Here is a 23,406-nt window from a genome sequence, read left to right as displayed (position 1 = left end):
TATATTCATATCTGTCTCCACTACTCTGCTAGACTGTTAGCTCACTGTGGGCAGGGAATATGTCTGTTTACTGTTGTATTGTACTCTTCCAAGAGTTTAGTACAGTGCTCCGCACACCGTAAGCACTCAATAAATACAATTGAATGAATACGATCGAACGGATGAAAGACAATAAAATAAATTTCGGATATGGAAGGTAACTGAGTATGAGGAGACTGTGAGCCTGTTGTTGCATAAGGATTGTCTCTCTTTGTTGCTGAATTGTACTTTCCAATCGCTTAGTACAGTTCTCTGCACACAGTAAGCACTCAATAAATACAATTGAATGAATACAATAATAATAACAATTATGATAATAATAATAATTGCGGTGTTTGTTAGGTACTATGTGCCAGGTCCTGTACTAAATTCTGGGGTAGGTAGAAAATAAGCAGTTAGGACACAGTCCCTGTCCCACTTAGGGTCATAGTTTAAAGGGCCAGGAGAATAGTTATTCTAGCCCTATATTCACAGATGAGGCCCAGAGATGTTAAGTGACTTGCCTGAGGTCACTCAGTAGGCAAATGGCAGAGTCAGAATTGGAACCCAGTTCTCCTCATATATGGAGACTGGGCAAAATTAAACTTAGAAGTTAATGAAAGCTAATCGTTTTTCTCTTTTAGCGTTAGTTTTATTTTATACCATGACATATAATAATAATGTTGGTATTTGTTAAGCGCTTACTATGTGCAGAGCACTGTTCTAAGCACTGGGGGAGATACAGGGTCATCAGGTTGTCCCACGTGAGGCTCACAGTTAATCCCCATTTTACAGATGAGGTAACTGAGGCCCAGAGTAGTTAAGTGACTTGCCCACAGTCACACAGCTGACAAGTGGCAGAGCCGGGAGTCGAACCCATGACCTCTGACTCCAGAGCCCAAGCCCTTTCCACAGAGCCACACTGCTTCCCCTATCTTCAGATAACCTGTTTTCCAGACCTGCTGAACTGCCTGGATTCCTCACCTATTTGACTGGAGGTTGAGAGGTACATCGATCGTTTTCACGCAGATCGGATTAGAATGTCAAAAATGTGACATGTGTTGCCATCAGATGACTTTTTGGCCATTTTATTGTCAAAACAGGCTGTGGCAAAACAGGAATGATTCAGCAACTACACATAACACTGAGTTTTAGAGGAGCTGCAGCAAAGCACACCGGGAATGTTAATGAATTAGAAAACGGATCAGGCCCTGGGGCTGATGAGATGGCTTTGAGGGGAGGTGGGGTGGGTTACCGGGTCATGGAATCTGACTGGTCTTCCACATCCCAGGATGAGCAAGACGTTAGAATGGAATGTCAGACGGGGGTTCATGAGAAACACCTTGAAGAGGCTTGGGTGGATGAAGATGAGAAACCTACGGATGCACTGAAACAGACTGAGGAGCTGTGAAATGAGAGTCGTGGAGTGTTAGGAATCACCTAGAAAAGACCGTGATCTGTCACGGGTACCGTACGACAACGTTAGAAACTTCAAACATCATTTCTTGCAAAGGAAAAACAATCCTATCTGGGATGAAAATTGAATTTTTTTTTGGCATTACTTTTGGGTCATCAGAAACCTTACCGATGGCGGCCTTAACTTGGATAGCTTCTGAATCCTGTGAATATTCACTCAGTCCAGCCGCATTTACCGCTCTGATTCGGAAAATGTAATTTTGGCCGGTGAGGAGTCCGTGACAAGTAAACCTAAGGAGAAAAGAAGAGTGAAGTCCTTTAAAAAAAAACTACAATCCTGTAGGGAAAAATTCCAAACGGGAAGGACATCTACCTTAGTGTTTTTAGCTGTGGGGAAGAAATGATTTAAATAATTTTTATATTCAAGGTAGGGAAGATAGGTTGTTTCCTATGCTGGATGTGAAGAGCTGGCTTCATTAAAGATCTGTATTCATAAAGAGAAATAAACCGCAGCTCTTTTTGGCCAGGGAATATGTCTAGAAAGTCTGTTATATCATACTCTCCCAGGCTCTTAGTAAAGTGCTCTGCACATAGTAAGCACTCAATAAGTATGACTGATTGATTGATTTACTCTTGCAATGATGGACATTTTGTAGTCTAAATGGGATTCTGTTTAATCCCATTGAACAAAAGTCCCTGAAACTCAAAGTACACTCTTGTCTTATTCCGTCAAGTCGTCTCCGACCCATAGCCACAACTCGGACACATCTCTCCCAGAACGCCCCGCTCTCCAACTGCAATTGTTCTGGTAGTGAATCCAGAAAGTCTTCTTGGTAAAAATCTGGAAGTGGTTTACCATTGCCTTCTTCCACACAATCAACTTGAGTCTCCTCCCTCGACCCTCTCCCATGCCACCGCTGCCCAGCATAGGGGAATTTTGACTTGTAGCAGATGGCCTTCCTCTCGTTAGCCACTGGCCAAGCTAGGAATGGAATGGACAGGCCTCTGCTTGACTCTCCCTCCTGTAGTCGAGACTGGTAGGGGACTGGAAGCTCTCCAGATGCCACCCTGAGCGGGGCAAAGTACATTCAGTAACAAGAAATCAAGGAAAATATTCCTTGGAAGAAACGACTGGACATTTTCTGTTTCAAATCATTGTTTTCACTCTCATTTGGCTCCCTTTTCTTGGTTATCTGGATCACCAGATTGAATCTAAAGCCATTTGGCTACTATAGATTTACAGTACAATCAGTTCCTGGGCAACAGCCAATATTCATGCTCTGGGAAAGTCCTCAGGGCTGAAAAAATGATGACAAAATATGGATTTCAGAATCATTGCTTCAATTTAGTGCTTTAGAAGTGCCGATATGTCACGATGATATCTGTTGCTCCTACATTTAAGTTAGAACATTGGTAAAGAGCAATAGGTCAATGGACAATTTTACACATATAATATCTTGCACTCTAATATAGCTATAAACAGCTGTACCATGAATTACTTTAGCATTTTCCACTAACATTATGGCCCCTAAATTGCAGGCCAAAACAGCCGGCTGCTAATGACACATTGCTAATAAGGTTATCAGCAGTGTCAAATATTTATTGCCAGCACTTGAGAAATCAGTCATTCAATCTTTCAAGGTGAAGAATCAGTCCTGTGGTATTTATAAGCACTAAACTGCATTCATTCATTCATTCAATTGTATTTACTGAGCACTTATTGTGTGCAGAGCACTGTACTAAGCACTTGGAAAGTACAATTCGGCAACAGATGGAGACAATTCCTACCCAACAGCGGGCTCAGAACTGGGCTATACACTTGGGAAAGGATGATACAGTAGAGTTGGTAGAGATGATTGCTGCCTCACAAGGAGCCTACAGTCTAGAGAAAGAGGCAGACATTAAAAGAAATTATAGAGAGAGGAAACGGCAGGGTGTAAGGATACGTACCTAAGTACTGTGGGGCTGGGCATGGGGTGAATATCAAGTTTTTAAGGAGAACAGATCCAAATAATAATAATAATATTGGTATTTGTTAAGCACTTACTATGTGCCAAGCGCCGTTCTAAGCAGTGGGGAAGATACAACATAATCAAGTTGGCACACGTGAGGCTCACAGTCTCAATCCTCATTTTACAGATGAGGTAACTGAGGCCCAGAGAAGTGAAGTGACTTGCCCCAAGTCACACAGCTGACAAGTGGCGGAGCCAGGATTAGAACCCATGACTTCTGACTCCCCAGCCCATGCTCGTTCCACTAAGTCACTCTGCTTCTCCATTCATTCATTTGTATTTATTGAGTACTTACTGTGTGCAGAGCACTGTACTAAACGCTTGGAAAGTACAATTCAGCAACAAATAGAGACAATCCCTACCCAACAACAGGCTCACAGTCTAGGTGACACAGGAGGGAGAGGGAGTAGGGACAATGAGGGCTTAGTCAGGGAAGGCCTCTTGGAGGAGATGGGATTTTAATACGGCTTTGAAGGTGGGGAGAATAGTAATCTGTTAGATATGACTGAAAGCTTCACTGTGGGCAGAGAATGTCTGTTTCTTGTGGTACTGTATTCTCCCAAGCGCTTAGTACAGTGTTAGACTAGCAGCATGGTTCAGTGGAAAGATACTGGGCTTGGGAGTCAGAGGTCATGGGTTCTAATCCCGGCTCCACCACTTGTCAGCTGTGTGACTTTGGATAAGTCACTTAACCTCTCTGGGCCTCAGTGACCTCATCTGTAAAATGGGGATTAGGACTGTGAGGCCCACGTGAGACAACCTGATTACCTTGTAATCCCCTCTAGTGCTTAGAATGGTGCTTGGCACATAGTAAGCGCTTAACAAATGCCATCTTATTATTATTATTATAGACAAAGCAAAGAGTGAATTGAAGAAAATGTCTTTCTTTTGATTCAAACCCAATGGTGTTTTTGAAAAGGATGTTATTCATTCATTCAACAGTATTTATTGAGCGCTTACTATGTGCAGAGCACTGTACTTAGCGCTTGGAATGTACAAATCGGTAACAGATAGAGATAGTCCCTGCCCTTTGACGGGCTTACAGTCTAATTGGGGGAAACAGACAGACAAGAACAATAGCAATAAATAGAATCAAGATGCTACAGTACTTTTTAGAACAAAAATGAATCCGCATGTCTTCATAAAGTCCCCACTTTCTCCAGTTTGTCTTTAGTTATAATATTCTGCATTGTGTCTCTATTTACATATTCATGCATAACAGGGCCCACTGGATCCAATCAAGCCAATAATTGTTTACAAAATGATAATGAGCTTTTCCTTGAGTTTGTACCTCTGGCAGAGACACTCTTGTGAACTGTATAAGGGTTCTCTTGACTCTCTCCATGATTATCCACTTCAACTAGGCATAAGCGCTTAGTACGGTGTTCTCATCAGCACCAGCAGCAATCATCAGTGGTATTTATTGAGCACTTACTGTGGAAAGACCACTGTACTAGGCACTTGGGAAACTACAATGCTACAGAGTTGGTAGACACATTCTCTGCCTATGAGTTTACAGACTTGAGGGAGAGACAGATATTAAGATAAAGAATTTATAATATATAATTTATAGATATGTGTGTAAGTGCTGTGGGGCTCATATCAAAAGCCCAAGTGTGTAGACTATATGGAAGGAAGAAGGAACAAAGGCAAGTAGGTCTTTGTCAGGGGGAGGGAATTCCAGGCTAGAGGAAGGACATGGGATAGGCGTTGGCAGAGAGATAGACGAAATGGGGCTGCAATAAATTCTGCACGCAAGAGCAGCGTGGCCCAGTGCACAGACCTGAGAGGCAAAAAGACCTGGGTTCTAATTCTGGCTCTGGCACTTTTATTCATTCAATCATATTTATTGAGTGCTTACTTTATGCAGACCACTGTACTAAGCGCTCGGAAAGTACAATTCGGCAGCAGATAGAGACAATCCCTACCCGACAACAGGATCACAGTCTAGAAGGGGAGAGATAAACAAAACAAAGCAAGTGGACAGGGAACAATTGCATATCTGCCATGTGACCTTGAGCAAATCACTTTACTTCCCTGGGCCTCCGTTACCTCAATGGTAAAATGAGGATTAAGGCTGTGAGCACCGAGTAGGACAAGGGCTGTGTCCAACCCGATTTTCTCGTATCCACCCAAGTGTTTAGTACAGTGGCTGGCACATAGTAAATGCTTAACAAATACCACATTTCTTCTTCAACTTCTTTTGCTTCTTTCTCTGCACATAATAAGTGCTCAGTAAATAGGAGTGATTGATTTAGAGGCCATAATCTATGGTCCTGCTCCCTCTCAGTGTGACTTTTAGAGCTCTTGGGTTCAAAGGTTAGAGGGCATTGGAAATTTATTTATCTTATTGTGCCTCCTTCTTCATTCCACCCAAGCTAGCCTTCTCACCGGGCTTCATTCTTCACTCTCTGGCCTCTAACTCCTTGATGTACCTTGTATCTATCCAGCTCTTAGAACAGTGCTTGGCACACAGTAAGTGCTTAACGAATACCATTCTTGTTATTATTATTGCTCATGCCTTTTTACCTTCCTGACATGCCACCCGCTTCCAAATCCACCCTCGCCACCTTCCAAGTCCGCCTGAAATCCCATCTTCTCCAGATGGCATTCCTGATTAAGCACCATGGGTCCCTCTCTCCATCCTACTTCACCTCGCTGATCTCCTACCGTGATCCAACCCGTTCATTTAGTCAATCAATGACATTTATTGAGCACTTACTGTGTGCAGAGCACTGTACTAAGCACTTGGGAGAGTACAGTGTGACAGTATGACAGACACATTCCCTGCCCCCAACGAGCTTACAGTTTAGAAATTAATATAAATACATTACAGAAGCAGCATGGCCTAGCGGGTAGAGCACGGGTCCGGGAACCAGAGGACGTGGATTCTAATCCCAGCTGTGCCACGTATCTGCTACGTGACCTTGGCAAGTCACTTCATTTCTCTAAGCCTCAGTTATCTCATCCTTAAAATGGGGATCAAGATTAGGGGCTCCATGTGGGACACAGACTGTGTCCAACCTGATTACCTGTATCCACCCCAGTGTTTAGTAGAGTGTCTGGCACATAGTAAGTGCTTAACAAATGTCATTATTATTATTATATGTACATATGTGTTGTGGGGCTGGAAGGATGAATAAATAAATAGACAAATGAATAAATAACTCCACTTCTCTAACCTACTGTCCATCCCGCAGTTTCATCTATCCTGGCACAAACCCCTTAATCACATTCTCCCACCATCCTGAGACTTTCCCCTTCCAATTCGACAGTACACAACTCTACCCTCCTTCAGAAGACTTTTAAAATCACATCTAATAACAATAATAATAATTACAGTATTCGTTAAGCACTTACTATGTGCCAAGTACTGTTCTAAGCACTGGAGTAGATACAAGGTAATCAGGTTGTCCCACGCGGGGTTCACAGTCTTAATCCCCATTTTACAGATGAGGTAAGGCACAGAGAATTTAATAATAATGTTGGTATTTGTTAAGCGCTTACTATGTGCCGAGCACTGTTCTAAGCACTGGGGTAGATACAGGGTAATTAGATTGTCCCACGTGAGGCTCACAGTCTTCATCCCCATTTTACAGATGAGGGAACTGAGGCACAGGGAAGTGAAGTGACTTAGGTGACTTGCCCAAGGGATGTCACGTGGTGGAGCCGGGATTAGAACCCATTACCTCTGACTCCCAAGCCTGTGCTCTTTTCAGTAGGCCACACTGCTTCTCTTCTCCAGGAGGCCTTCCCAGACAAAAGCCCTTTATCTCTCTTATCTGCCCTCCCCTCTGCATCGACTACACACTTGGCCATGGATCCCTTACACTTTGAAACTCAGCTCTGTCCCACAGAACCCATGTAAATATTTTTATAATCTACCATTTCGCCTAATCTACTTTAATGCCTGCTCCCCTTCTGGGCTGTAAACTCCTCGTTGGCAGGGATTGTGTCTACCAACACTGTAATTCTGTACTTTCCCAAAGCTTAGTACAGTGCTCTGCAGACAGAAGGTGCTCTATAAATACCACCGATTGATCGATTAATTCATCAGCTGCCATTTGTGCTTACACTCATTCGCCTTAAGCGATCGCACTTCCATTAACTGACATTTAGTCATCTATTTATCCTTCCATACTTTAGCCATCAGTGGCCCTAGCGCTTTGTGACTGCTTGTGTTGGTTAGTCTGTCTTGTTAGATGGTAAGCTCCTTGAGGTCAGAGACATAGTTATGTTAGTTATGTCTCTGACCTAACAGTACTCTCCCAAGTGCTTAGTACAGTGTCCTTTCCACCGTAGGGTGTTTTTTTAAAAAACGGTATTTGATAAGCACTTACTATGTGCCAGGTACTGTATTAAGATTGTGAGCTCCATGAGAGACAGGAACCATGTCTAATTCCCACCTGTGTATTCTCTCTCAGCACTAAGTATAATAACGTTGGTATTTGTTAAGCGCTTACTATGTGCAGAGCACTGTTCTAAGCCCTGGGGTAGATAAAGGGTAATATGGTTTAGGGTTGTCCCACTTGGGACTCACAGTCTTAATCCCCATTTTACAGATGAGATGACTGAGGCACCGAGAAGTTAAGTGACTTGTCCAAAGTCCTGCAGCTGACAGGTGGCGGAGCTAGGATTCAAACCCATGACCTCTGACTCCTAAACCCGTGCTCTTTCCGCTGAGCCACGCTGCTTCTCCCCAGCCACTAAGTATAGCGTTCTGCATGCAGTAAGTGCTTAATAAATACTTTTACTACTTGTTGTCTTATGCCGTAGAGTCGTGTCCAACCCATAGTGATGCCATGGACACATCTCTCCCAAAACGCCCCGTTCTCCATCTGCCATCATCTGGTAGTGGATCCACAGAGTTTACTTGGTAAAAATCCAGAAATGGTTGACCACTGCCTCCTTCTGAACAGTCAACGAGTCTCCGCCCTCGACTCTCTCCCGTGCAGCTGCTGCCCAGCACAGGTGAGTTTTGACTCGTAGCAGATGTCCTGCCTCTCGCTAGCCACTGGCCAAGCTAGGAATGGAACGGACAGGCCTCTGCTTGACTCTCTCTCCCATAGTCGAGACAGGTAGAGGACTGGAAACTCTCCAGCTGCGACCCTGAGAGGTAACTTTTACTACTAATTAATACTATTAATACTAAGCCCTGGGGCAGATACAAACTAATCAGGTTGGATACAGTCCATGTCCCACAGGGGGTCTCCCCATTTACAGATGCGATAACTGAAGCACAGAGAAGTGAAGTGACTTGCCCAAGGTTACACGGCAGACAAGTGGTGGAACCGGGTCTAGAACCCAGCTCCTTCTGACTATTGTTTATGTCTATCTCCCCCAATTAGACTGTAAGCCCGTCAGTGGGCAGAGACTGTCTCTAACTGTTGCCGATTTGCACATTCCAAGCGCTTAGTACAGTGCTCTGCACATGGTAAGTGCTCAATAAATACTATTGGATGAATGAATGACTCCCAGGCCCCAGCTCTATCCAAGAGGCCACACTGCTTCTCTAGGTGCTCAATAATCCAATTAACTGATTGTCTGGTAGAATGATTGCAGGTGTCCATGGGTAAGCTAGATCTGTTGCTCCATCAGACACATAGAGACTCTCAAACGTGTGGGATAATATTAATAATAATAATGATGGTATTTGCTAAGTGCCTATTATGCGTCAAGCACTGTTCTAAGTGCTGGGGTAGAGATGAGCTCATCAGGTTGGCTTCAGTCACCACTCCACGTAGGGCTCACAGTCTTAGCTTGGCTCAATGGAAAGAGCCCAGGCTTGGGAGTCAGAGGTCGTGGGTTCTAATAACCGCTCCGCCACTTGTCAGCTGTGTGACTGTGGGCAAGTCACTTCACTTCTCTGTGCCTCAGTTACCTCATCTGTAAAATGGGGACTAAGACTGTGAGCCCCACTGGGACAACCTGATCACTTTGTATCCTCCCCCCAGCGCTTAGAACAGTGCTTTGCACCTAGTAAGTGCTTACCAAATACCATTTTAATTATTAATCCCCATTTTCTAGATGAGGTAACTGAGGCCCAGAGAAGTGAAGAGACTTACCCAAGGTCATACGGCAGACAAGTGGCAGAGCTGGAATTAGAACCCAGGTCCCTCTGGCTCCCAGGCCCTAGCTCTATCCATTAAGCTAAGCTGGCTCTTCCTTAGCTCGGTCCCAACTGAGATCAGGCCAAAACCCATGAGGGGCTCTCTTCTCCCACTCACTTCTGCGTCGCCCTGACTTGTTTCCTTTGTTCTTCTCCCCTTCTAGCCCCATAGCACTTACATACATAGCTGTCATTTATTTCTTTATATTAATGTCTGTCACTCCCCTGAGACCGTAAGATCGTGTGGGCAGAGCAAGTGTCCGATTATTGTTGTATCGTACCCTTCCAAGCTCTTGATACAGTGCTCTGCACCCAATAAGCGCTCAATAAATGAGAATGAATGAATGGTGAGGTATCCCATACATCCTCTCTGTTGCTCCCCTCCTCACCTCCGCCAAACTAATTCTCTTCCCCTCTTCAAAACCCTACTTAAAGCTCACCACCTCCAAGAGGCCTTCCCACACTGAGCTCCTCTTTTCCCTCTACTCCCTCTACCAACCCCCTTCACCTCTCCGCAGCTAAACCCTCTTCTCCCCGCTCTCCCTCTGCTCCTCCCCCTCTCCCGTCCCATCTCCTCAACACCATACTCGTCCGTTCAACTGTATCTATCTTCATCACCCTATTTATTTTGTTTAATGAGATGGACATCACCCTGATTCTATTTATTTGCTATGTTTTAATGAGATGTTCTTCCCCTTGACTCTATTTATTGCCATCGTTCTGGTCTGTCCGTCTCCCCCGATTAGACCGTAAGCCCATCAAAGGGCAGGGACTGTCTCTATCTGCTGCCGATTTGTACATTCCAAGTGCTTAGTACAGTGCTCTGCACATAGTAAGCGCTCAATAAATACTATTGAATGAATGAATCCTTCCCATACATCCTCTCCCCAACCTCACTCTTTCACTTGTGTTACCTTGGGCCTTTCACAGGGTTGTTGTTACAAGGTTCCCACTGGCCTGATCCAACAACACTTGATTCTATGTAGTAACCAACCAGCTCTTTAGCATCTTTGGATTCTTCCCAAGAAATAACCACGGAGGTATCTGTATTCCGGCTTGGAATTAATCGGCCAGGAGCTTTGGGTATATCTGAGAAGGGAAAAACAGATTCATATTCAAAATCGATTTTTGCCTTGCATAGGCAAAACGGTAGAATTTTAAGCATGATCAGGGACAACAGGTTTGAGCTGACTGTGTGAAAGTATAGAATCCCCCGTGGTTGCACATAGTTATTAGCTGAATGATTGAAACGCTGAATGATCGAAACACTGAATGAATCAGTGAGAGAAAGGTGCTGCTTTTTCGTACTTCAAATGAGCAAAAAATAGTTTTTTTCAAAAGGTTTCACTGACTTTGATAAGCAGCAGCAATGATAGTAATGCAAAGCAAATCCCCATGACTGATTTTAAGTTCTTCCAGCAAGAATCCAGTTTTTGCATTAGGGTCTTTTCAATGTATTCCTGGAATGCTGTTTGTCATTTAATAATAATAAATAATCATCATCATTTGCCAATTTACCTTTATTAATTTGTATGGTTTTACAAATATACTTTCCATGGATATAATGTTATCTAGAAAAAATGAGTGTCTCTAAGCAAGGAAAATCATTCCCACTAAAGACAGAGAATGCAGTTCACACTGGACAAATCAAACAGCGAACAGTTGCGTGGGATAAGAGAATAGTATAGAAAATGCATGGGATTTTTTTTCCTTAAATTGTTTTTTGAAGCCACATAGGGCCCAGGAATCAGGCTGGTTAACCCAAAGGAAAAAATGGAAGCAGAAATTTGGATAAAAGCACTGGGATTAGGGGCATTTAAGTATGACAACACCAGTGAAGGGCTCAGAAAACAATTTCACCTCAACTGAGGTTTTTCAATTCAGTAAAAAAGAGATTTTTCCACTGTTATTGCTAACAATGAGTCGGATCCTCCACAGGAAGTGTGTTAAACACTTGGAAAGGTCCAGTTAGTCTTCCAGACCACTGGGTGAAAGCAGTGTAAAATAGGAAGGTGAAGGGCCCTGTATTCATGTGAACGGTTTACGTGCTTCCCACAAGGAAGGCGAGACCCTTTGACCTGTAGTGCATGAGCTAAGCTCTTGTATAGAGAGAGACAGAGTTCGAGGAAAATGGGAGAACCGGAAACGAGACGAACATGACAAAGAGTCAAGGTGTCTGACCAAATCCTTACCTAGTTTGTCGCCCACGATGGTGACTTCAGTTGCCTCTGAAGGTTCACCAACTCCCGCTGAATTGGAACAGCGAACTCGGAAACGGTAAGAGTTTCCTTCAACCAAGTCAAACAGAGCAAAGCGGGGAGATTTTACGGGGATCTCTGTGTTCACTCTCTGCCAGTTTTCGGTGTCAGCAACACACTGCAACGGATCGATGTGCAGCGATTAGAGCAGAAGAAACCAAAAATCAGAGACACCCAGCCGGCTTCTGCCTCACCATACATTTTCACGGATCGCCAACCTTTTAGTTACCTCTTTGGTGAGGGACTCGAGATGATGACGATGATGATGAGGGTATTTGTTAAGTGCTTACTATGTGCCAGGCTCTGTACAAGGCGCTGGGATGGATACCAGGAAATCGAGTCGGACATGGTCCCTGTCCCGAGTGGGGCTCACAGTCTCAATTCCCATTTTGCAGATGTGGTAACTGAGGGACAGAGAAGTGAAGTGACTTGCCCAAGGTCACACAGCAGACAAGTGGCAGATCCGGGAATAGAACTCGTGACCTTCTGACTCCCAGGCCCGTGTTCTATCCACTGGACCACACTGAAGGAAAAGAGATGGAGGATGATGAATCTCATTGTGGGCAGACAACTCAATTACCCTCTCTGAACTTCAGTGTTCTCATCTGTAAAACGTGGATGATAATACCTGCCTCCCCCATCTCTCAGGGGTGTGGGGAGGAGAAATGAAGGCAAATGATGAGAAAATGTTTAAAGTAAGGACTCGGTAAATATGTTTGATTGGAAAAATAAAAGGGCTGGACAAAAAACCAAAGTTTTATTACTAAAACCAAAGTATTATTGAAAGGCCAAAGAAATGTCCCGAGGAAAAAGCTGGGAAAGATCATTTTAACTTAAATATGTAAATTCCAGCAGGCATCCCCTCCCTGTGCTTCTAGGGCAGAGGGAGAAAAAACAATCTTGTTTGAAATCAGTTGAGAAGCAACGTGGCCAAGTGGAAAGAACATGGGCGTGGGAGTCAGAGGACCTGGGTTCTAAATCCTGGCTCCGTCACAGGTCTTCTATTTGACCTTAGGCAAGTCACTTCACTGCTCTGGGCCATCACTACCTTGTCTGTAAAATGGGGATTAAGACTGTTAGCCCTACATGGGACATGGACTGTGTCCAAACTGCTTAGCTTGTATCTTCTCTGGCCTGGTACACAGTAAGCACTTAACAAATACCACTAAAAATAGTTCTGAGATCATAGTCTGTGGTTCTGGCTTTGACTCTCTGTATCACTGTAGATGGCACAACCATCCTTCCTATCTCACAAGCCTGTAACCTTGATGTTTTCCTTGACTCCTATCTGTCATTCAACCTACATATTCAATCCGTTACCAAATCCCATTAGCCCCACCTTCACAACATCACTTAAATCTACCCTTTCCAGTTAACATCCCATCTGGTTACTGTATCAACCTCCTCTGCTGACCTCCCAGTCTCTCCCCACTCTAGTCCATACTTCACTGTGCTGCCCCGATCAAAAACGTTCAGGACATGTCACTCCACTCCACAAAAGTCTCCAGTGGTTGCCCATCCACCGCCAGGTCAAACAAAAACTTTTCACCATTGGCTTTAAAGCTCTCCATCACCTTGCCCCCTCTTCCCTCACCTCACTTCTTGCCCTCTACAACTCAGCCCGCACACTTGGCTGCGCTAGTGCTAACCTTCTCACTGTGCCTCCATCTCACCTGTCTCACCGCCGAACCCTGGCCCATGTCCTGCCTCTGGCCTGGAACGCCCTCCCTCCTCTAATTTGACAGAAAATTACTCTCCCCGGCTTCAAAACCTTATTGAAGGCCCATCTCCAAGATGCCTTCCCAGACTAAGCCCCACTTTTCCTCATCTCCCATTCCCTTCTGCGTTGCCCTGACTTGCTCCCTTTGTTCTTCCCCCGCCCCCAGCCCCACAGGTCTTATAAATACTTATGTGTGTATCTGTAACTGTATTTATTTGTATTAATGTCTGTCTCCTCCCCACACGGCCCCCGAACCCCCAGACTGTAATCTCACTGTTGGCAGGGAATGTCACTGTTTATTGTTGTACTACTTTCCCAAGCGCTTAGCGCTCAGCACACAGTAAGCACTCAATAAATACGATTGAATGAATGGATGTGCTAATCCAGATTAACAGACTGCTTTGTTTTGCAATGAATAAATCAGAAAAATGCAGCACTGCTCTTTAAAGGAGTTTTCAAGGCCAAGCCATTTTGCAGACAAGAGTAAACTTAACCTTCAGGGCCTAGCGGATAGAGCAGGAGCCTGGGAGTCAGAAGGTCGTGGGTTCTAATCCCGACTCTGCTACTTTTCTGCTGTGTGACCTAGGGCAAGTCACTTTACTTCTCTGGGCCTCAGTTCCCTCATCTGAAAAATAGGGATCGAGACCATGTGCCCCATGTGGGACAGGGACTGTGTCCAACCCCATTTGCTCGTATCCACCCCTTTACTTGGAACAGTGGTACACAGTAAGTGCTTAATACCAATTATTATTAAAAAAGAAAGGTCAACAAATTTGCAGTGCTTTAGCAGAAATCATCTGAGGCTCACAAATGCTATCTCATGTTTGCGTCAGCCTTTCTGTCCTGAAAATGTTTCTGGAAGATTCCCAGTGTTTTTAATCACGTACTTGGCTATGTTTATTCAAAAGGAGGTTACCAGATCAGAGCCATAAAATAGAACACACTTAAAAAGCCTAGGAACAAACTAAAATCCACAGCTATTATGGCTGCTTTTCGAAAGAAGACAATATAATTTTTGTCATATCTCTGCTAATGCACGAAGGTCCTCCAAAAGATTAGACGGGGGCGTTTATCAACCCCAGTCAGCAAAACCTGTCAGCACTGCCTCTAATCACTGTATTAGAGTGCAGAAAATATAGAAAGCCACTGCAATGATATTTTTAGAAGCTGTAGTCTGGAACATGTAGGGAGAGTGAAAATGAGGTCTGTGTAAAACCCAATTTGCAGGTGTTTTTTCCCATCTGGTCATTTTGGCCCAAGTCCTGTCTCTGGCCTGGAATGCCCTCCCTCTTCAAATCTGACAATGACTCTCCCCCGCTTCAAAGCCTTATTGAGGGCCCATCTCCTCCAAGGGGCCTTCCCAGATTAAGCCCCCCTTTCCTCTTCTCCCACTCTCTTCTGCGTCACTCTGACCGGCTCCCTTTGTTCAACCACCCCCCATCGCCCCCAGCTCCATATAACTTAGGTACATATCTGTAATTTATTTTATATTAACATCTCTCTCCTCACTCCCTAGAATGTAAGCTCATAGTGGGCAGGCAGTGTGTCTGTTTATTGTTGTATTGTTCGCTCCCAAGTGTTTAGTATAGTGCTCTGCACACAGTAGGTGCTCAATAAATACGATTGATTGAATGAATGGATGAATGAACGATGCAACTTTAGCGGGAATTAAGCAAGTAAACAGGAAATGTCCAGATAGGGGAGCTATGAGGAGGAAACGTGTCAGTAGTGGTATTAATTAAGCACTTACTATGTGTAGAGCATTATAATAGGCGCTGGGAGATAATACACGTGGTGAATCACAGAGTTCCTCCGGATTTTCCTAAGGCCTCCAACCAGGGGTAAGGACACAAGAAGGTGTTTCCCTCCAGCTCCTACCTGCTTTGCGGATAATAATGAACCATTATAATTACGGTACCTGTTAAGCTCTTACTATGTGCCAATCACTGTTCTAAGAGCTCCGATTAGACCGTAAGCCCGTCAAATGGCAGGGACCGTCTCTATCTGTTGCCGACTTGTTCATCCCAAGCGCTTAGTACAGTGCTCTGCACATAGTAAGCGCTCAATAAATACTATTGAATGAATGAATGAAAAGAGCTGGCGTGGCTGCACGTTCATGAGGTCAGACACAGGCCCTGTCCCACATGGGCTTAGGGTCTAAAACTGTTAATGCCCATTTTAAAGATGAGGTAACTGAGGCCCAGAGAAATGAAGTGACTTGCCTGAGGTCACCCAGCAGACCCGTGGCCGGGATTAGAACCCCACGTCCACTGACTCCCAGGCCCGTGTTCTAACTCTAGGCCACACTGCTTCTCTCAATATCTTGCAGTAGCTTCCAGGCCGTGTATTCTATTCCCAGTTGATGTTCAAATTAAAACACTGGTTATGACAGAGAAAACAAGCAGCGTGGCATAGTGGAAAGAGCATGAGCTTGGGAGTTAGAGGACGTGGGTTCTAATCCCCGCTCTGCCACTTGTCTGCTGTGTGACCTTGGGCAGGTCACTTCACTTCTCTGGCCCTCAGTTACCTCATTTGTAAAATGGGGATTAAGACTGTGAGCCCCACGTGGGACAATCTGATTATCTTGTATCTACCCCAGCCCTTAAAATGGTGGTTGACACATAGTAAGCACTTAACAAATACCATAATTATTATTATTATTATTACCTCTGGATTACTAGGGTTTTTCTTGGGGTCAGAGGCTGTCCTCTGCCACTCCCACGGCATCAGCCCCTGTCCTAACCCAAGAAAATTGAAACACCTACAGCAGGGAGAGCCCACCACCAGCCTCCCAACACCTGGCCTGGGGCTACTAAAACAGACCCTCCTGCCAATCCATCTGGATTCCATCAGTCCTTGCTCCAGGTGGGATCAACTCAAGAACCAGCTGCAGGGTGAGCCCAAAATGGGTTCACTTACATGAGAGTATGAGGGCTTACTGTGTGGGAAAGAAGTTACCTCCCATCCCCTCAGTTTATACAATCTGAATTCCCAACAGCCCTGGCTCCAGTCCAGGAAACACTGAGTGCTAAGCACTGAGAAAAGCACTGAAGAGAGGTGTGGCTCAGTGGAAAGAGCACGGGCTTTGGAGTCAGAGGTCATGAGTTCGAATCCCAGCTCTGCCACTTGTCAGCTGTGTGACTGTGGGCAAGTCACTTCACTTCTCTGTGCCTCAGTTACCTCATCTGTAAAATGGGGATGAAGACTGTGAGCCCCATGTGGGACAACCTGATTCCCCTGTGTCTACCCCAGCACTTAGAACAGTGCTCTGCACATAGTAAGTGCTTAACAAATACCAACATTATTATTATTATTATTATTATTAAAACCATGGCCACAGCTGCAGCTGTGACTTTTCTTACTCTTGGACTGAGCTACAAGGAGCTAGAAAGCCTGCTCCTCTAGTCACAATTGTCCTATCGCTCTTGTCATAGTGATAGTCATCTTTGCTATATTTTTTGTTCTGCCTTTTCTTATATGTCTGTCACCATTCATTCAGTCAATAGTATTTATTGAGCGCTTACTATGTGCACAGCACTGTATTAAGCACTTGGAATGAACAAGTCGGCAACAGATACAGTCCCTGCCGTTTGATGGCTTACAGTCTAATCGGGGGAGACTAGGCCCCTTTCCCCGTAAACTCCTAGATAATGCTTATCTTAGGGACCAGAGATTATATTTATTTCTCCTCCTTTTTCCCCACAGCTTAGTACAGTGCTTTAAATATATTAAGTACTTAATACTGTTACCACTAAAAGTGAAAGGGACCCTGTCTAATTCCCACCTGTGTATTTTCTCCCAGAACTTAATATAGTGTTCTGCACACATTAAGCGCTTAATAAATAGTACTCCTTTTTTTATAATGGTATTTGTTAAGCACTTATTGTGTGCCAGGCACTGTAATAATAATAATTTGTTCAGCACTTACTGTCAGGCACCGCAAAAAGCACAGATGTGGATACAAGCAAATGGGGTTGGACAGAGTCCCTGTCCCTCGTGGGGCTCGCAGTCTCGATCCCCATTTTATAGATGACGTCACTGAGGCACAGAGAAGTAAAGAAGTAGATAGAGAATAATCAGGTTGGACCCAGTCCCTGTCACACACAGGTCTCACAGTTTTAATCCCCATTTTGCAGATGAGGTCAATGAGGCCAGAGAAGTTAAGTGACTTGGCCAAGGTCACATAGCAGACAAGTGGTAGAGCAGAATTAGAATTCAGCATGGCATAGTGGATAGAGTTCAGGCCAGGTACTCAGAAAGTCATGGGTTCTAATCCCAGCTCTGCCACCTCTCTTCTATGTGACCTTGGGCAAGTCACTTAACTTCTCTGGGCCTCAGTGATCTCATCTGTAAAATGGAGAGTGAGACTGTGAGCCCCACATGGGACTGGGACTGCGTCCAACCCGATTCACCTGTATCCACCCCAGGGCTTAGTACAGTGCCTAGCACATAATAAGCGCTTAACAAATACCTCTATTATTATTTCCCCTACTCCCTCCCTCTGCTCTACCCCCTTCCCCTCCCCACAGCACTTGTATATATTTGTACATACTTTTGCTCTATTTATTTTATTAATGATGTGCATTTATCTATGGTTCTATTTATCTATTTTGATGGTAGCGATGCCTGTCTACTTGTTTTGTTTGGTTGTCTGTCTCCCCCGTTCTAGACTGTGAGCCCGTTGTTGGGTAGGGATTGTCTCTGTTGCCGAGTTGTACTTTCCAAGTGCTTAGTACAGTGCTCTGCACATAGTAAATGCTCAATGAATATGACAGTGAATAAATTATCATTGTTATTATTAACTCATTCATTCATTCAGTAGTATTTATTGAGCGCTTACTATGTGCAGAGCACTGTACTAAGCGCTTGGAATGAACAAGTCGGCAACAGATAGAGACGGTCCCTGCCGTTTGACGGGCTTACGGTCTAATCGGGGGAGACGGACAGACGAGAACGATGGCGATAAATAGAATCGAGGGGAAGAACATCTCGTAAAAACAATGGCGACTAAATAGAATCAAGGCGATGTACATTTCATTAACAAAATAAATAGGGTAATGAAAATATATACAGTTGAGCGGATGAGTACGGTGCTGAGGGGATGGAAGGGAGGGGGGAGGAGCGGAGGGAGATGGGGGAAAAAGAGGGTTAAGCTGTGGAGAGGTGAAGGGGGGGTGATAGAGGGAGAAGAGGGAGAAGGGGAGCTCAGTCTGGGAAGGCCTCTCGGAGGAGGTGAGCTTTAAGTAGGGTTTTGAAGAGGGGAAGAGAATCAGTTTGGCAGAGGTGAGGAGGGAGGGCGTTCCAGGACCGCGGGAGGACGTGGCCTGGGGGACGATGGCGGGATAGGCGAGACCGAGGGACGGCGGGGAGGTGGGCGGCAGATGAGCGGAGCGTGAGAGGTGGGCGTAGAAAGAGAGAAGGGAGGAGAGGTAGGAAGGGGCAAGGTGGCGTAGAGCCTCGAAGCCTAGAGTGAGGAGTTTTTGTTTGGAGCAGAGGTCGATAGGCAACCACTGGAGATGTTTAAGAAGGGGAGTGACAGGCCCAGATCGTTTCTGCAGGAAGATGAGCCGGGCAGCGGAGTGAAGAATAGACCGGAGCGGGGCGAGAGAGGAGGAAGGGGAGATCAGAGAGAAGGCCGACGCAGTAGTCTAGCCGGGATATAACGAGAGCCCGTAGCGGTAAGGTAGCCGTTTGGGTGGAGAGGAAAGGGCGGATCTTGGCGATATCGTAAAGGTGAGACCGGCAGGTCTCGGTAACGGATAGGATGCGTGGGGTGAACGAGAGAGAAGAGTCAAGGATGACACCGAGATCGCCGGCCCGAGAGACGGGAAGCACAGTCGTGCCATCCACGGTGATAGGGAAGTCTGGGAGAGGACCGGGCTCGGGAGGGAAGATGAGGAGCTCGGTCTTGCTCATGTTGAGTTTTAGGTGGCGGGCAGACGTCCAGGTGGAGACGTCCCGGAGGCGGGAGGAGATGCGAGCCCGAAGGGAGGGGGAGAGGACGGGGCGGAGATGTAGATCCGCGTGTCATCTGCGTAGAGATGGTAGTCGAAGCCGTGAGAGCGGATGAGTTCACCGAGGGAGTGAGTGTAAATGGAGAACAGAAGAGGGCCAAGAACTGACCCTTGAGGAACTCCAACAGTTAAAGGATGGGAGGGGGAGGAGGCGCCAGCGAAGGAGACCGAGAATGACCGGCCAGAGAGGTGAGAGGAGAACCGGGAGAGGACGGAGTCCGTGAAGCCGAGGTGAGATAAGGTATGGAGGAGGAGGGGATGGTCGACAGTGTCAAAGGCAGCAGAGAGGTCGAGGAGGATCAGAATGGAGTAGGAGCCATCGGATTTGGCAAGAAGGAGGTCACGGGTGACCTTAGAGAGAGCAGTCTCGGTAGAGTGGAGGGGACGGAAGCCAGAGTGGAGGGGGTCCGGGAGAGAATGGGAGTTAAGGAATTCTAAGCAGCGAGTGTAGACGACTCATTCTAGGATTTTGGAAAGGAAGGGTAGTAGGGAGATAGGGCGATAACTAGAAGGGGAAGTGGGGTCGAGAGCGGATTCTTTTAGGATGGCAGAGACGTGGGCATGTTTGAAGGCAGAGGGGAAGGAGCCATTGGAGATTGAGTGGTTAAAAATAGAAGTTAAGGAAGGGAGGAGGGCGGGGGCGATGATTCCCAGGCTTGTGATCTTTCCACTAGGCCACACTGCTTCCTTCTACTAGTACTTTTACTATTACTACTAGTACTAAAATGTCATTATCATTTCCCAAAAGTTGTTCCGCTCCTGGCTCTTTCTACTCCTTCATGACTCAAGGCCCCTTTATCAAATGGGTCAGGCTGATGAACACTAAAACACCCAAAGCCAAGGGAAGACAAGCTGCAGAATGAGGGTCCTGAAATACTTGGGAGGCAGATAAAGCCTGCCAATTTATAGGTTAGCATTCCTCCCACCTCCAACATCCACCAACCCCCCGACTCCCCATCCCAACGCAGGCCCAGGAAGAGCCTTTAGGGCCTAGGTTTCATGAAACCATCGAGGCTGGGTTTTTACCTTTTCCACAAAGTACATAATGCCCTCGTGTCCCCGTTGGCCGGGGGGCTTCCAGCTCAGAACAACGTAGCTTCTGGTGGCTTCGGTCACCGTGAGGTCTGTAGGTGGTCCAGGCACGACTCCCTCTGTGGAACACGGCAGCGCAGAGGAAAGGAATAGAGGCATTAAATCCTTTATACCCGAAGCCCCCAGATGACAAATTCCCTAAATGCCCCTGGGCCATCCCACTTGCCAAAACCAGGGAGAAATTAATCATTCCCCATAATTCATTCATTCATTCATTCAATCGTATTTATTGGGCACTTAACGGTGTGCAAAGCACTGTATTAAGAGCTTGGGAGAGTACAGAATCCCAGTTCTGCCACTTGTCAGCTGTGTGACTGTGGGCAAGTCACTTAACCTCTCTGTGCCTCAGTTCCCTCATCTGTAAAATGGGGATTAAGACTGTGAGCCCCACGTGGGACAACCTGATTCCCCTGTGTCTACCCCAGCGCTTAGAACAGTGCTCTGCACATAGTAAGCGCTTAACAAATACCAACATTATTTATTATTATTACAGTACAACGGTAAACAGAAACATTCCCTGCCCACAAACAGCTTATAGTTTAGCCGGGGAGAGATGCATTAATAGAAATAAATACATTACGGATGTGGACACAAATGCTGTGGAGCTGGGAGGGGGGATGAATAAAGGGACCAACTCAGGGTGACGTAGAAGGGAGTTGGGAGAAAAGGAAAAGAGGGCTTTCCCTCCTTTTTCATCCTTCCCAAATATGAAATTTTCAATAGTCCTACAATGGCAAGTGCTAAGGGCCTCACTTAGGAATGGTCATTTTTTTCCTGAAAAATAAAAAAATCATTCATTCAATCGTATTTACTGAGCACTTACTGTATGCAGAGCACTGCACTAAGCGCTTGAAAAGTACAATTCAGCAATGAAGAGAGACAGTCCTTGCCCCCAATGGGCAAAAACTGATATAAGGTACTTGTGCATCTTCCCTTCCAATGCAAGAAGAGAGGCAGTGTGGTCCAGTGGAAAGAGCACAGGCCTTGGAGTCAGAAGGACCTGGGTTCTAATCCCAGACTCTGCTACATGACCTTGGGCAAGTCATTAAACTTCTCTGTGCCTCAGTTACCCAGTCAAACACATTTATTATTTACTGTGTGCAGAGCACTAAGTGCTTAAGACAGTACAATATAACACGCATTTCCTGCCCACAACAAGCTTACAGTCTAAAGGGGGAAACAGACATTAATATAAATTACGGATATGTACATGAGTGCTGAGGGCCTGGGCTAGGGGATGAATAAAGGGAGCAAGTCAGGGTGACCAGAAGGGAGTGGGGGAAAAGGAAAAGAGGGCTTAGTCAGGAAAGGCCTCTTGGAGGAGATGGGCCTTCAATAAGGCTTTGAAGGCAGAGACAATAAAGGATATGAAGAGGTGTTTCAGGCCTGAAACAGGACATGGGTGGGCAGTCAAAATCGAGATAAATGAGATCGAGGTACAGCCAGAAGGTTGGCATTAGAGGAGCAAAGTGTAGGGCTGGGTTGTAGTAGGACAGTAGTGAGGTAAATTAGGAGGGGGCAAGGTGACTGACTGCTTTAAAACCCATGATAAGAAGTTTCTGTTTGATGCGGAAGTGGAAAGGCACCCCTGAAGGTTCTTGAAGAAGGGGTAAACTGTGTGGCCTAGTGGAGAGAAAATAGGCCTAGGAGGCAGAAGGACCTGGGTTCAAATTCTACTTCCAACATTTGTCTTCCAGGTGATCTTGGGCAAGTAAAAACACATATTTATTAAGTAAAAAGTATTTATTAAATCTAAGTATAAATATATATTTATTTATTCACATTAGTGTCTCTCTCCTCTAGTTTGTGAGCTCATTGTGGGCAGGAATGTGTCTCCTTGTTGTTATCCTGTACTCTCCCAAGCTCGTAGAATATTGTTTTGCACACAGTAAGCACTCAATAAATATGATTGAATGAATGAAAGTCACTTTGAGAAGCAGCGTTGCTCAGTGGAAAGAGCATGGGCTTGGGAGTCAGAGGTCATGGGTTCTAATCCTGACTCCGCCACTTGTCATCTGTGTGACTTTGGGCAAGTCACTTAACTTCTCTGGGCCTCAGTTCCCTCATCTGTAAAATGGGGATGAAGTCTGTGAGCCCTTTGTGGGACACCCTAATTACCTTGTACTACCCCAGTGCTTAGAACAGTGCTTTGCACATTGTAAGCGCTTAACCAATACCAACATTATTATTATTATTACTTCACTTCTCTGGGCCTCAGTCACCTCCTCTGTAAAATGGGACCTTAAGACTGTGAGCCCAGTGCTGGACGGGAACTGTGCCCAACCTAATTAACTTGTATCTATCCCAGTGCTTAAAACAATGCTTGACATATAGTAAGCACTTAAATACCATTTAAAATCAAAATGCTGGACACAATGTGGTCTGGTGCCTTAGCAGTAGCAGTGGGAGTCAGGAAATGTAAAAACCAGACTGTCTAGTATAAAACCACACAAACTGCTATGCTTAATAATGTTGGTATTTGTTAAGCTCTTACTATGTGCACAGCACTGTTCTAAGCGCTGGGGTAGATACAGGGTAATCAGGTTGTCCCATGTGAGGCTCACAGTTAATCCCCATTTTACAGATGGGGTAATTGAGGCACAGAGAAGTTAAGTGACTTACCCACAGTGACAGAGCTGACAAGTGGCAGATCCAGGAGTCGAACCCATGACCTCTGACTCCGAAACCCAGGCTCTTTCCACTGAGCCACGCTGCTTCTCTAGCCTCATTCTCATTTTTAACATAGTGCGCCTGAGAAGCAGCACGG

The 23,406-nt window shown here is 45.4% G+C and overlaps 1 protein-coding gene across 2 annotated transcripts in view; it reads right to left on the bottom strand.

Moving 5' to 3' along the window:
* MYOM1 (myomesin 1) overlaps window positions 1-23,406 on the bottom strand; it is a 201,767-nt gene that overhangs the window by 73,882 nt on the left and 104,479 nt on the right. For both annotated transcript variants that reach the window (XM_029066099.1, XM_029066100.1), the window contains exons 14-17: window positions 20,574-20,698; window positions 11,748-11,931; window positions 10,470-10,644; window positions 1,604-1,725 (exon numbers count right to left, since the gene is read on the bottom strand). In XM_029066099.1, coding sequence (XP_028921932.1) covers window positions 1,604-1,725; window positions 10,470-10,644; window positions 11,748-11,931; window positions 20,574-20,698 — 606 coding nt within the window. The remainder of the gene's footprint in view (window positions 1-1,603; window positions 1,726-10,469; window positions 10,645-11,747; window positions 11,932-20,573; window positions 20,699-23,406) is intronic.

Source organism: Ornithorhynchus anatinus, chromosome 5 (assembly GCF_004115215.2).
Source record: "Ornithorhynchus anatinus isolate Pmale09 chromosome 5, mOrnAna1.pri.v4, whole genome shotgun sequence".
Classification (NCBI taxonomy): Eukaryota; Metazoa; Chordata; class Mammalia; order Monotremata; family Ornithorhynchidae; genus Ornithorhynchus; species Ornithorhynchus anatinus.
The sequence above is the reverse complement of the archived record's forward strand: the minus strand, read 5'-3'. Positions and strand labels throughout refer to the sequence as shown.